General features: G+C 41.6%; 1 protein-coding gene across 1 annotated transcript in view; it reads left to right on the top strand.

The window, feature by feature from the left end:
- LOC123499393 overlaps nucleotides 1-13,878 on the top strand; it is a 38,091-nt gene extending 24,213 nt beyond the window's left edge. The window contains exon 2 of the mRNA XM_045247335.1: nucleotides 13,680-13,878. Coding sequence (XP_045103270.1) covers nucleotides 13,680-13,847 — 168 coding nt within the window. The 3' untranslated portion in view covers nucleotides 13,848-13,878. The remainder of the gene's footprint in view (nucleotides 1-13,679) is intronic.
- Nucleotides 13,879-15,612: the final 1,734 nt, after the last annotated feature.

The raw sequence follows: 15,612 nt of genomic DNA, 5'->3' as shown, positions 1-15,612 counted from the left end.
GCGTCCATTATGGGTTCATTTCTTCAACAACAAACAATCTTTTAATTGCCAGTAGTTATAAGACGTATTTTTCAATTCATTTCACCATTCTAGCGAACCTCTATAAAAGTACTTTGTAATCGTGGCACTTGGTGAGTTACCAGACTAGTTTCAGTGTGCCCATGCACCCAATACCGCGGACAAACGCTGCATTAAACTGAAGCATTTGAAAATTTAAGAGCAACCAAGGAAATCTACACAAGATATACCTCAATAACTGAATAATGTTTCTATAACAACTTATACATAATCACATGTTATAAGAATGAAAGAAATCTTGCAAAACAGACCTTTGATGAGGGTTAGTCATGAAGAACGAAATCGTCTTGTAAAGATCAGGTAAATCATTAAATTTCAACTACTTTTTTTGTTAAACTAAACGCAAAGTAGTAAACGTTACACATCTGCTTAACACCTGGACATCACACCTGCGTCGTCCAACAGATGAAATGTTCAGCCGCGCCTACAGTGAAATCAAGTCAACACAAGTGATTCACATGTTAATAAGTAAGCACACACACACACACACACACACACACACACACACACACACACACACACACACACACACACACACACACACACACACACACACCAAAAGAAAACAATACTACTCCTATAATTTTTCACTCACTACCTTACAAGAGAATAGAGATGAAACATTATAAAACTTACCAGAATCCCACAAACTTGAACAATGGATACGAAACCGTTAAGTAAGGACCAAGTAGCGACGGAAATAAAAAAAATAAAAAAACTCTCCAACACATTAATGGCTCTTTAAATAGCCATCTCTGAGACGAATAACATTTACCGTTGTTGAAAGGAGAAAAAAATGTTAGAAGGTAGTCCAAAACGCACGAGCTAAACATACAACTGAGATAAGACTGGCCTTTCGTAAAAGAGATCACGTGTCAATTATCAGTGTCGACCAGATAAGGTAAAAAAAAACGAGGTTACTGGAGAAGAAGAAGGAGGAGGAGGAGGAGGAGGAGGAGGAGGAGGAGGAGGAGGAGGAGGAGGAGGAGGAGGAGGAGGAGGAGGAGGAGGAGGAGGAGGAGGAGGAGGAGGAGGAGGAGGAGGAAGAGGAGGAGGAGGAGGAGCTCTAGCTTTCCCATAATATATTACTATCTTTCCCTTCATCGTTATTTTTAGTCTCTCTCTCTCTCTCTCTCTCTCTCTCTCTCTCTCTCTCTCTCTCTCTCTCTCTCTCTCTCTCGTATTAGTAGGTCCAGAGTGAATACAAATCTACTGTCTCTTTATTAGCATATTTGCCAATGCCGTATGCAGTATTAAGTATTTGACGAGTTTTTTTTTCTTCCCTTGCAGTGAAAAATGAATAAAATATGGAATGAAGCTTCATCTAATATTGAAATTTGCTGCGAAATGAAAAGTGTGTGTGTGTGTGTGTGTGTGTGTGTGTGTGTGTGTGTGTGTGTGTAAACGTATAAAAGTAAACGCTGAGTCACTGAATCCTATAAATCTAAATGAGGAACGGCACGAGAAGATGTAGAGATGTAGCCAGACACTCGTATGAAATAATATTAGACAACTGAGAAATATGATTACTATTTGTGTACTTCCTGAGGCAAACATATAGCAAGAGATCACCACTAGCATCTCTATCATCCTCTTATCGCTAATACCTCTTTATCATTGTCATTAACATCATTAGCAACAGAAGTCATAAGAAGAATGTCTCACAAAGGATAAGCAAGTGGCAAATTTCTCGAGTGAGATGCGAGAGAGGAAGAAAACCATAAACTTTATCACTGAAATTGTGCGTATGTTACTCTAAATTAACAGCAAGAGGAAGGAGTATATCAAGAAGGATATTAAGGACACATTACGACGCTAACCTCTCGTGCAATACAAACCTGTGAGTAGGAACAAACGCAGAACGTGTTAGCATAAAGACCCAATAAATAACGTGTTACCATCCTGCGTCTGACATTAACAGATATAGAAGAAAGATAAAGACGCTGTAAAAAGATGTAAAAGGAAAGAACTTTACACTACATTTGAATAGTGGAAAATATAATACAGCAGAGTGATACAGGATAAAAATACAGAAAAATAGCAATGACACGTGCAGGGAATGAATATATACATCGTCTGACTAAAAAAAAGACACAAATAGACTTTATCTTATTTTCTATAACCAGAGGAGTAAAAATAAATAATGATAACGATAGAAACAAAATCACCAATCCATCTTCTAATCACTTAAAAAAAGGACACAAAAATAAAATAGCTAAAAATGGAAGAAAAAAAATATTTAGCAAGTACAAAGATAGGAGTAAATTTTCAGGGACCAGCGGCACAGAGAGAGAGAGAAAGGAGAGTGGAGGAAGTGTATGGAAGGGGGAAATGCAAAGAAAGAAAGGAGGAGGGGAGAAATAGAGAGAGGATGGAGGGCATGTGGATGGAGGACAAGTGGATGGGTTACGGAGGGGAAAATGTGAATGGCAAGTGGGTGATGGTGATGGTGAGGGGAATGGTAAGGGCGTGCAGGGGAATGGGATATGGTGGAGGAAGTAAAGGGTAACACAGGTGGAATTTGTTTCAGGTGGGAATGTTTGTAGAGGCAACGAAACGAGTGCAAAAAATGGCTACCTGGATGACAAATACGGCGAAAAGAGAGAGAACTGAAGGGACTATCCACAAATACAGAGAACTTTCAAACTGTTAAGCAAAAATACATGAAATAGAAATTGAATAACTTGAGACATGAAAATCTGACTGATGTCCTTGGGAGCGAGAGGGGGGAGATAACGAGGGAGGAGAGAGCATAAAAAAAACTAAATAAATAAAACGCTAAAAAAAAAAAAAAACACAGTGAGGGTTAGGACTAAAAGAGACATGTCATAAATACAAAATAATGAATAAATAAATAAAACATACGCGTGCATTTACTAGTAAGGTAAAATGAACAAGGACATTTGAAAAGAAGGAAGAAAAAAAATATTCATAGCATGATAAGACACGGTGGATGAAAATACTGAATGAACATGTGAACGAAAAATATAACCTAACCAAAGAGGTGAAAGTCGCAGGTGCAAAGGGTGTTCTTGTGGATGAGACAAGCCGTGGAACAGGTGGAGGGGGAGGTGAGAGAGCATTGTGTGTGGAGACATGGTGGGGGTGGAAAGGGGAGGAAGGAGGGGGGAATGTAGGAGGAAAGGGGGGAGGGGAGAAACCGTGTCAGATTTACATGATGAAGAAGCACCTTGGCCGCAACAGAAATCCTGTCCTTTGTCTGGCGATTTTCTGACAATTATCGATTTCACAGCAGTGGCGTTTTGCAGACAGTTCAAGGTGTTCCCTGTGGCGGTGGTGGCTGAGGCAGTGGCGGGAAACAGTGGAAAGAGACCCAGAGAGACCGAAAATAAAAGGCGTGAGGCAAAGACGACGGGAAGAAGGCGTGGAAAGGTAGAGGGGGCAGGATGGAAGGCGAGGGGAAAGAGAAAGCAGGTAAGGAAAAGACAAGGTGGTAGCCAAGGAGGAAACCAAGAGGGGAATGAAAGAAAGACGTGGAGGGTGAGGTCAATAGGTTATGGGCAAGAATGACAACATAATGGGAAGATTAACGTACATAGGAGTGAAAACAAAGAAGTTAATGAAGAGAAGGGTGATAATAGAGAGGGAAATTACGTGGAGGTAGAGGGAGGAAGGTAGAGAGCAGTGACAAGAGAGAAGAGAGCGGGTGACAGGTGGTCAGTGGAGTCATCTTCCATTAGACGTCATTCCTAAAATTACTGTTGAATAAACACTGGATATTGTTGTCATCATAGGAGTAATAATTAAGAAAATTATAGAGAACCAACCTAACAATCTCCATTATTTATATCTCTGCATCAGTTAAAGCGTAGCATTGAGGGACAGTATTATTTTTGTCTCTCTTGTTTATATATTTCGATATTAAAGAGTAGTTAGACATAATTAAGCAATAATGCACGACACGCGAAGAATTTATGTGATATTATAAACGCATATGTTGACCCGTATCCGCGAAAAATTAGTTTTACGAGCAACTTTATTATAGGAATTAACAAAATATCAAAAAAATGCGTAACATCTGATTTGGAAAAGTTCCAGAACCTCGCAACAGGAGGCGCCACGTGTGTCAAGGAGAAGCAAAGGCGTCACGCTTTAGGAAGTGCAATCGGACCTTACTTGACTCCGCAAACTGACCTTGTATTATCTCGCAGAAATTATCTTCCTTCACCCTCCTTCCTATTCCCTCCTTGTCTTTTTGAGGTTGTAAACTCCACAAACACACAGAAACACACACACACACACACACACACACACACACACACACACACACACACACACACACACACACACACACACACACACACACACACACACACACACACACTCTCTCTCTCTCTCTCTCTCTCTCTCTAACATATGCATATATACAATCCATACATTATTTTATTTATTCATATATTATCCTTTAAATACTTTGAGTCTTTTGAGCCATGCAATATAGACATTCTTTATTCTAAAATGTTATCAGGTTGCTTTTACAATTCACTATAGTCTTCTTCTTTATTTCTACATGACTACGACGAAAGACTACGAACACTTGTTGTTGTTTGCTTTCCTTTGTTTCCCCTTGTGTTCTAAACTGCTGTTGGGTACATTCTCCTTCAACACCCACACACACATTGCTAACTCCCTCCCGTTTCCCGACTCTCTCTCTCTCTCTCTCTCTTCCCGCGACTCTTCCTCTGCAGAAACTCAGAGTTGAAGGACTAGGGAGGGAAAGACACAGGAGATACTGGGAAGGCACAGAGATGGAAGTGGTGGCGGAAGCAGAAGGCAGAGGAGTGAAAGGAAGGATGGGGAGGGGAGTTAGGAGGAGAAAGGAGACGCAGGATGAGAGGGAGAAGGCACACGGATGGAAGAGGGGAAAGGCGGCAGATGGGAGAGAAGGGAGAGAAGAGAGAGAGAGAGAGGAGAGGGAGAGGTGCCGGGGACAAGCACACAAGCCGCGCCAACGCACAGACCCGTTTATAACTCGAGCAGTAAGCAACGATCTTGTCCTGCAATCTAACGTGGGGATGCCCCGACGCCGGTTGTCACGGGGAGTGGGAGGTGGCACGCGGGGGAGAGATGGAGGAGGAGGAGGAGGAGAAGGAAGAGGAGGAGGAGGAAGAGGAGGAGGAGGAGGAGGAGGAGGAGGAGGAGGAGGAGGAGGAGGAGGAGGAGGAGGAGGAGGAGGAGGAGGAGGAGGAGGAGGAGGAGGAGGAGGAGGAGGAGGAGGAGAAGAAGAAGAAGAAGAAGAAGAAGAAGAAGAAGAAGAAGAAGAAGAAGAAGAAGAAGAAGAAGAAGAAGAAGAGAGAGAGAGAGAGAGGAGAGAGGAGAGGAGAGAGAGGAGAGAGAGGAGAGAGAGAGAGAGAGAGAGAGAGAGAGAGAGAGAGAGAGAGAGAGAGAGAGAGAGAGAGAGAGAGAGAGAGAGAGAGAGAGAGAGAGAGAGAGAGAGAGAGAGAGAGAGAGAGAGAGAGAGAGAGAGAGATAGAGAAAGAACCATCACAACCCCACTAGACACTCATGTAAAGAACCATCACAACACACACTACACACACACACACACACACACACACACACACACACACACACACACACACACACACACACACACACACACACACACACACACACACACACAGAGAGAGAGAGAGAGAGAGAGAGAGAGAGAGAGAACCCTGATGTGCATGTGTTGATAGATCGCCTTATCTTATCTTGCTAACAAAACTACCCCACACATATCAGAGAGTAGCGCTACTGCACTGCAACCTGACACTCCCCAGGACAGGAGGTGAGCGAGGCAGGCAGTCCAATCATTGCTGCCTCATCTCGCAAATCACTGGCAACTTTCCCCCTGTAATTCGTATCTCAGGTGTAAGATTAGAAGCAGTGATACAGAGCTAATGAAGTAAAGAGCGTGTTTTCTGCTTATTTCTTGTGAGTGTTGTGGGGTCTGCAGGGCGCGGAATGGAGGAACAGCCACCATCTTCGCCAGTATCGCTCACACAAACTGGCGCCTGGACGCGAGGGTGAGAGTAACTGCGTGACTGTGCGGCTCAATGGAGTTTACGAGGCTGCTTACAGGTGTTAATTTCTAGTTGCAGGGTGATTACAGCTCACGCCTTTGCCCTCCTCCTCCTCCTCCTTGTAGTAATACTCCTCGTCTTCCTCCTTCTCCTTCTGCTCGTCCTCCCGTCGCTCTATCTGCCTCGTCTTCATGCCAGGCCAAGTTCAGCCTCTCTCACGTGCTGCTTGGCAAACCCTTGACATTCAGTCTAATTTCATGGCTAAATTGTGGTTCTGGTGGTATTTGGCAAAGGAGCGAGACGAGCAGAGGAAGAGGATGATGAAGAAGAGGAAGAGGAAGTGGGAACATATATCGAATGTGAAGGACGAAAAGGAAGAAGAGCGTAAAAGAAGAAAAGGGAAGAAGGGAAGGAGAAGGAAGATGGTGCAGACGGTTACTTAAGGAAGTGCATTTATTTTTCCTGTATTTTTTAATAATTTGGTTATGCATAGCTTATTTAAGAATGCATGTGGTCATTCACATTACTAAGATGGTTATCATAAAATGACGCATAAAATTATTCAATGATTATATATATTTCCACACTGCAGTGAGGAAGAAACACCTTATTTTGATACTGTAAAAACCGATATCGTGAATTATATAAGAATGTGCCGTAATTACTGTATAAGTCTAGCACGTTATCTAAATTTCGTTAAAACTTGTTAAAAATCCAATGAAAAAAGATAAGTAAAATCTAAAGATAGTGAATAGCTATATATCGAATTCTAATATTAAAGTAAGAACAAATTTTGAAATAATGTAGTCACGAACCTGACCTTATATATCAGATGAAAAGTATACTCGCTTCTTGAAAGACACTAATGTAGAAAAGAAATACATGATTTATAGCCTCGACACATACCTGAGCCTTCATTTCTCATTTCAGTTCTTAATCTCAATTATGACTTATTTGCCATCCAAAGTGATCACTCATACGGCACCTCATACACACCTGCCCTTTGGCCCCGGTGAGCGAGTGTAATTAGCATACATTAATGCCGTCCACCATCACGCAATAATGGAACAGATGAAAGTTATAAATGAAAGATAAACTGATTGTAATTGATAATACTTTATATCACGAGACTAAAGGCGAACGTCCCATCTGGAGGCCACTGAATATGACCCCTGCCATTACTACGTCTCCCTGTTCTACCCCGGTGCCCACGCTACACCTTCCTTTAGTATTCCTTACCACCGTTATACCCTTCATTACCTTGTACTTTGTAGCAATCTCTCAAATATTCTCTTGGACAAGATTAAATATTTCCGTTATTTTGTTGTTGTTTTTTTCATTATTCTATGTGCATTGCCCTTCTAGCATTCAACACACACTTTGAAGTCCTCGCCCACAGAGACAAAGTAGTACATTTGAAGGATAACTTCTGACAAACCACTATAAGAAGGGAGCTCTTAACGTTTTTTTTTTTTTCCATTAAGTTACACTACACTCCAATCATCCTTGCCAAGTAAGACTAAAATAATGGATGCCATTTGTTTGAGGAAAATGTTAACCTTTCTAATTTGTCTTTACAAGGAAACCTAATAGAAGGATGCAGGTTCCAATAACTAAACACCACCATCAAGACACCAGTACTATATCCATCAAAATACGAATAAAGTCCAGACCATGAATTTGAAGCCATGACGATACGAACGCTGGCAAGCATAGAACCAAACCTTAGTTGAGGCAGGTGAGAAGCAACTAGGTATTGGTGGCCATATCTTGAAGGTCAAAGATCAACCTCCCCCAAAGGCTAGCAACATTTTACTTATTCATCGATTTAACACGGCATTATTTTTTTTCTTCCAGAAATATCAGGGGACGTAAGGCAATAGATGCAACACCTTCACTAATAAAAGGGAAGGAGAATATAATCGCTGTTTATTAGGAGGTGTAAGAAAAAAGGTGGGTTATTCTGGCGATTTTTTTGTGTCTATAATGAAGCCATAGAATCATAATTAGTTTACGTATTTCATATTTCATTATACGGACACTTTTGCCTGGGTGAGGAGAAAAGGTCTATAATAAAAGCCCTTCCTTCCCTCTCTCCCTTCTGTTCTCGTTCCGCACTATCTCCATCCTTCCTTTTCCTTTTTTTTTTCTTTTCTTACCCAATAGCAACAAGATCTTCCTTCCCTTTCTGCCTCCTATTATCCTTTAGTACTGTATCCTCCATCCACTCCTGTCTCTCTCTCTCTCTCTCTCTCTCTCTCTCTCTCTCTCTCTCTCTCTCTCTCTCTCTCTCTCTGACCAAGCTACAATTTTCGTTTTATACTATTTTCCTCTAATAAATTCAGATACATTCACTTTGGGAGTTCAGTTACCTATACCCAGGCCCTCCTAGACGCAAGATAGTGTCAGCAAATGTAAGAGTATAAAAAGAATTGACAACAATGATTCTTGATTAAATATTGAAAAAAAAAGACATGTTACTGAATATGCTCCAATGCCACGATCACTCCTCCTTCTCCTCCGCCTCTGCATCCTCCTTTTCCTCCTCCTACTGCTTATCTTCATTCTTCTTAAAAATCAACAGGTCTCCTGGTATCAGTTCTTTTTGTACATTCTTCTTCCTCCTCTCTTTTTTCTTTTCTTATTTTTTTCCTCCTCCTCCTCCTCCTCCTCCTCCTCCTCCTCCTTCTCCTCCTCCTCCTCCTCCTCCTCCTCCTCCTCCTCCTCCTCCTCCTCCTCCTCCTCCTCCTCCTCCTCCTCCTCCTCCTCCTCCTTCCCATCATCATCATCATCATCAACATTATTACCATCATTATCCCTTTTATTTTGTTATTCTTCCTTTCCCTGCTCTCTTCACCTACTACGTTTTCACTTTCCCAGCTTGATAAGCAAAGGATGAGGAGCGCAGAACGATATTCATGGAGTGTCGTTTGGGTGTCGTTCCCGCCAAATATTGCCCGAGCCTCCGCACTAATGGGATTAACATGTCATTAGAGCCTCGTTAATGGGTTATCTAATGGCCGTCTCTCCTTAGAGGGATGGAAAGAGAGAGAGATTTAGAAAAAAAATAATATCATAGCATAAAAGAGATGAAGGATAAATGTGAATTAGAGGAAATGAAAGCAAGGAAGAGAAGACATAACGATGATAAATAAGTACGTAGCAATGAATACGACAAAAAAAATGTGAAGAAACTGAAAAACGAAACGAGAAAATTATGACAATTTTAAAAAAATTACCAAAATAATGACACACACAACACTGTACACATGGAGATGGTGTCCAAGGTGGAGGAGCTTCAAAACAACTCTGACTAACGGGAAAGATAATTCGATTTTCTACATGCAATTGAATATTATGAATAACCTTCGGCAATTAACAACAGGAAGGAAGTACGCCTTGGCGAGACGGACATTATTCATAACCATGCTGGAGGAGTCCCTGAAACACTAATGGGAGCATCACATCCGCTGCTTATGAGGACAACGAACTCCCTTTCCTTGGTTACTTAATCGCCGCATAGCGAACCACGAGTACACTTACCCATGTATTGCATTCCAATGACTCCTGCTGGTTATTGCTGAGTAAACCTGAATGCGTATTAAAGTATGGCATTGTGGTTTATGTTATTTTTTTCTTATTTTCTTTTCTTTGTTGATTTCATTTATTCATCCCTCTTATTCCTTCGTTACATCATACAAAAGAAGTTAGGGTAGCTTTCTCTAAAAATATACATTTTATACAAATGCTGCTTATTCGCTATTCCATGAACAATAACATGTAAAACGCTGCAAGGTCAACACACTCACTTGCATACTTAAGAGTCAGTTACTGGCTGCTAGGAAGGGAAGATGTAACTCCGGTATTCACTTTATGCTCCGACTTTCGAAAACTCGACAGGAAACATAAACTGTAAAGGCTCCCACAAAGCAATCTCACTGATGAAAATATTTCTCTTCAGGTACCCAAAACTACAATTACCAATATTACCGCCCATAACCCCTAAGGAAGTTCATCAGAAATAGGAATACAACAGCGGATGTTGTGGCCCTAAAGAGTGTCCTGTGAGAGTTGTGATTACACCAGACAACTGTGATTATGAATGCTTAAGTCTCGCTCGCATACACAGTTTCATTATCGTTTTCGAGGGAAAGCGAACCATAATTGTTAGCGGGGCAGGTACCGCTCTATGTCCTGCTTCCGTCAGTCATGTCACCTGCTGCCTCTGTTTTGCATAACTCTCATTATGGCCAAGAAGGAGAAATTAATGGGAGTTCATAGGTATGGGAAGGTGGCGAAGGTGATTTCAAGCTGCAAAACGGGTTGTAGGGCGTGAAAGAGAAGGGACTTTTTAGTGGTGTCGTCAGTTTAAGTTGTGTTCAGGGTTGTAGAGTAGAGCGGCACACTGTGGGAGGGCTGTGGGGGAGTTGGGCGGGACTGGGGTGTGTGCCAGATATCGGTCACCGACTAATATCTTTAGAGAATTCTTATTGGCTAAAGCCTTGTGTGTGTGTGTGTGTGTGTGTGTGTGTGTGTGTGTGTGTGTGTGTGTGTGTGTGTGTGTGTGTGTGTGTGTGTGTGTGTGTGTGTGTGTGTGTGTATGCGCTTGGGTTCGCATGCTATTTGTAGCCTGCATGTGTTCGTGGATGGCGTGTGATGGCGGTTTCTGCTACAAATGTGGCGTGCTGCTGAGGTAGAGAGAGGACAAGAGTAAGCCACATACGCCCCATTTTCTAATTCACTCATAATATGCTAAATGATGGAAAAAAAAGGAAAACACAATAAAGCAGGTAACGAAACTTACCGTCTTATCTCTAAGTGTTTGAAACACGCTGGAGGAACACTTGTAGATAGACAGGTGTTGCAAGTCATAATGAAAACGTGCTGTCTTTGTTTACATAGCCTCCTATTCAACATATATATATATATATATATATATATATATATATATATATATATATATATATATATATATATATATATATATATATATATATACTGCATGCATGTATATGATGGGTGAGTTGCTATGTAATATATATATATATATATATATATATATATATATATATATATATATATATATATATATATATATATATATATATATATACATATATTGCATGCATGTATATCATGGTTGGGTTGCTATGTAAACTGAGACAGCACGTTTTCATAAGATTTTTTTGTTGTTATCCTTCCCTCCAACAATGCAGTGTCATTGTCCATGCATTCCTTCAACTCTATTTCTTAAGCTCTGAAGATCTTTTAATTGATCACTGGTTATTACAAGGATACTTTTACTATTGATGCACCTGTCTTCCATTTCGTTCTGCACTTGACTAGCACGAAAACAATTTTTGTCTCTTAGTTGGTAAAGAATACAGAAAATAGTAATTTTCATCAAAACGTAAATTCGAGTCCTTGGAGATCTATTTTTTATGTAGGAAGAGGGCCAGCCAAGGGCAAAAAAAAAAATTAAATAAATAACCACTTGGGTGCTGGTTCTCTGCAGGAAAGAAAAGCATCAGCCAAAATTAGAAAGCAAATGCCTCGATACCTCCCTCTCAAAAGAAGACAAGTCGCAGGAAGTCGGAAATACAAAAGCAGGAAGGAAGTTCCAGTTTACCAGTGTAAGGTATGAATGATTGAGAGTACTGGTTAACTCTTGCATTGGAGGAGAGTTGGGCAGAATAGGGATGCGAGGAAGAAGAAAGCCTTCTGCAGCGAAGCCGCAAGAGGGGAGGCATGCAATTAGCAAGATCAGTAAAACAGTTAGCATGAAAATAGCGATAAACGATAGAAAGAGATGCAACATTTCGGCGGTAAGAAAGAGGCTGAAGACACTTAGTCAGAGGAGGGATGTTGATGAGACGAAAAGCTATTGATTCCAAGTGCATTAATAATACGTAATCATGCTTGTTTTAGTGAATGATAATCTTCAAAAAAGATACTCTATTCTGTCCCGATGTTATCAACTTCTTGCGTCACAGCATCGAAGGTGACGCATGTTAACTATTTCCTGCATGAAGCCAACGTCGGTGCCTTTCTGGCAAGTGTTCAATGCAAGCGTCTAGCAAGGGACACTTGTGTATGTAGAAAGTTATGTCTCCAGCGGCACCTCCTACTCTGGCAATCACGGGATGTCAACGTGTGTGGTACTTCTTCGTCTACACTGCATGTATGAAAGTCATCATGCGAAAGCTTCGTGCACTTCCGTGATGCTACAACACAGACCTGCCATCAATGTCCTGCTACTGATTATATGTTCTATTATATGCACAGTTTAGTTCATAATACTGTTTTAAGTTTCGGTTTCGGTTTTTTTTTTTTTCATGTCTCCTTACTTTTCTCCTCCGTTTTCATCCTCCTCCTCCCCTCTCCATTTTCTCTCCCCTTCCACCTCCCACTCTGCCCCCCGCCAGCTTCCGTGTTATGGTAATGGCTCGTACCTTGATGACTTTGCCCTGCCATTAAGAGCAAGATCCAGAGTTTCAATGTTATTCTGCAGCGGAACGTTTAATAATGTCGACTTCTTTCATTCTAGCCAGTATTTTTTTTTTAATCATAATTAGTTTTGATTTTATATCTGCTCACGCTTTCCTGGCTTCCATTAGATCCGCTATTTTGATAAGAAATTTTTTTACGCGAAAAATCTTCATTATTTAGTAAGATGTTTAAAATCATTATTTGCTATTACCTACAATTACTTTTATTTGTCTCCAATGTATTGTAGACTTCTGCAATGCTGCTCTTTTTCCTTTATCTAAATTGTCAGGAGTGAGCAAAACCACTTCCCGTTATTGCCTCGCTCACACGCTGCGGCCAAACTAACGACCCATTAAATTGTTGGTACTTTCTCCCGCGCCCTCACGTCAGCCTCCCTCCCATTCACACCCTCACACTTTTTCCCATTTTCCCCCTCACTCCCTATCTCCTTCACATTCCACTTTCTTACAACCCTCCCCCATCCCACCCCGAGTAGCCACCTCATCCACCACCCACTTTACCCTGCCGCTACACTTAAAACATTAGCTACTTTACCTTCTATTGCGTTACCTTATTTAATGCAATATCCTCACCTATATATATATATATATATATATATATATATATATATATATATATATATATATATATATATATATATATATATATATATATATATATATATATATATATATATATATATATATATATTTCTTTATACCTTCTTTTTCCTACGACCTCCTTGCACGTTGGAGCCTCTCCATACATGCTTCCTTATCCCTTCATGTCCACGGGAGTGCTGATGCTGCAGGTCCCATTAGGTGATAGACCCATAGGCTCCTGAGCTCCCAGACTAACAAGATGAATTGATTTCACATCTCATGGCAAGATCCGGAAGGTATATGAACAACTAATGATGGGACATATTGGCAGGTTAAAGTAAAAACTATATTCCTGTAAAGTCTCCACGAAAAAGTAAAGGTTGTGGCATTTGAAAGGAAACAAATAGTAATGGTTAGACAGCATCACTCGAAACACTTTCCTTTCTCATCCTAAAATCGCGTCCTCCTCTTTCTCCTTCAGAAATCCCATCCCTCAGGGCCCCACACGTCCCGTTCCCTCATCAAGGAGTCACCTGAGGAGTCTCGTCGCGCCCCGCACCTGACCGGACTTTACAGAAGATGTTGTCTCTCCGGACACTACACGGGACCTTTGAAAAAAAGTAACCGGGGCCATGTAAGGTTCACTTGAAGTAAACTTTTAAACCTCGGGTAATAAAACTCATTTGATGTGACAAGGGATTTCTTCTTTAAGCCTTTATTGTGGACGATGTTCTGTTCCTGAGAGACCTCTAAGGAACGTGTGTGTGTGTGTGTGTGTGTGTGTGTGTGTGTGTGTGTGTGTGTGTGTGTGTGTGTGTGTGTGTGTGTGTGTGTGTGTGTGTGTGTGTGTGTGTGTGTGTGTGTGTGTGTGTGTGTGTGTGTGTGTGTGTGTGTGTGTGTGTGTGTGTGTGTGTGTTTGTGTGTGGGTGGATGGGTAATCTCGCACGCCTTTCATGGGGACGCTCAGTAATCGTCAAAAATTGATAAAATATGCTAAATGGAGTGGTTCCTCCAGTATCAAAAGGCTCATAGTAAATAATGGGATCCAAGACGAGCGAAACGTCATACACAACAAAAGTTTCTCCCCAAAGGCCTCTCTTACATGGGAAAATTCATAAAAAGACGCACAAGGGCGACTATGGCGAGAGAGAGTGAAACGAAACGACATATCATTTACACGAGAGGTTCACCGCCTTCGCCGCATCCGCCGCCACCGTGTGTGTGTGTGTGTGTGTGTGTGTGTGTGTGTGTGTGTGTGTGTGTGTGTGTGTGTGTGTGTGTGTGTAACATGTGTGCAACGTGAATGAGTTAGTTTATCTGTATGACCGTTTGTATTCGTTCGTGTGTGTTTGTATACTCAGTGAATGGTTGTGTGTTTGTCCCCGACCGCAGTTGTTCGCCTTGGCCGTTCCTGTCTCTCTCCCTCTCTCTCTCAATTATTTTCTCTTCCCAGCCTGTATAACGGCCCTAATGGATGACCGTTGCAGTTGATCTATCTTGAGACAATGTTAGTTTTCCAAGATAACGTCACTCTCTTGACGAACAACGGTGAATCTGGTGCGTGCAGGGGCTTCTACGCCATGGCTTTTGGAAACGTAGGGCCAGCGCGGTGAAAGCTGAGTTTACGATGCCAGATCACTGAAGTATGCCTAATTTCTGCCTCTGTATACCTATTGGGGTTCAAAGCGAAAAACTGCAGAATATTAATTACTTTTACATATACGTGTCTTTGATCAAAGCCAAAAATTTCAATTTGTGTCCTCAAAGGCACCCTTTATTTCTTTGTGCAGAGACATGTGCTCCTGATCCTTTTTCGTATAATTCTTCGTTTGGTGGAAGAAATTGTCAAGCAAATAACATTGCGCGCCACAGCACAACACTCAGTTACGTTCACACGAGTAATGGAAACACAATCTGCCCTTGACGTCTGGTTGGCTCAAGAGTGGGAAGGCGCTCGCTCTATTCTCCTTTGTTGGCACCCTTCCCTTCGGCATTCAAGGGGACATTTGTCTACTTTAGAACTCATCTTGAGGATTACGAGGCCAACCGTGGGCAGTCATAACCCGTCCTACTTTATAAGGTCCTTTGTTAATCCATCAGTCCCTTCACCCCATTCTCCTTCCCTTCCTTCAACTGTCACCTACCCATACGCCACCTACATCCCTACCTCTTCCATCGCCACTACCACCGCATATCTCCTCCTTTGCCTCCTTCGCTTTCTTACACTCTCCGTCCTCCTCTTAGCTCCGTCCTCGTCCCAGAAGCGTGGAGTGTTACCTTGAATCTTGATAGCATCGTCGACATTTTTAAAAGGTCCGCCATGATAATTTAGCCTCATTACTCCCGGCGGTAATCATTTAATTAATTCTTCAACCTGAGCCCTCGCGAAGCTCCTCCGGGCTGGCGGGACATCT

This window comes from Portunus trituberculatus, chromosome 49 (assembly GCF_017591435.1).
Source record: "Portunus trituberculatus isolate SZX2019 chromosome 49, ASM1759143v1, whole genome shotgun sequence".
NCBI lineage: Eukaryota > Metazoa > Arthropoda > Malacostraca > Decapoda > Portunidae > Portunus > Portunus trituberculatus.
Note: the sequence above shows the minus strand (reverse complement) of the source record. Positions and strands in the feature narration are given on the sequence as shown.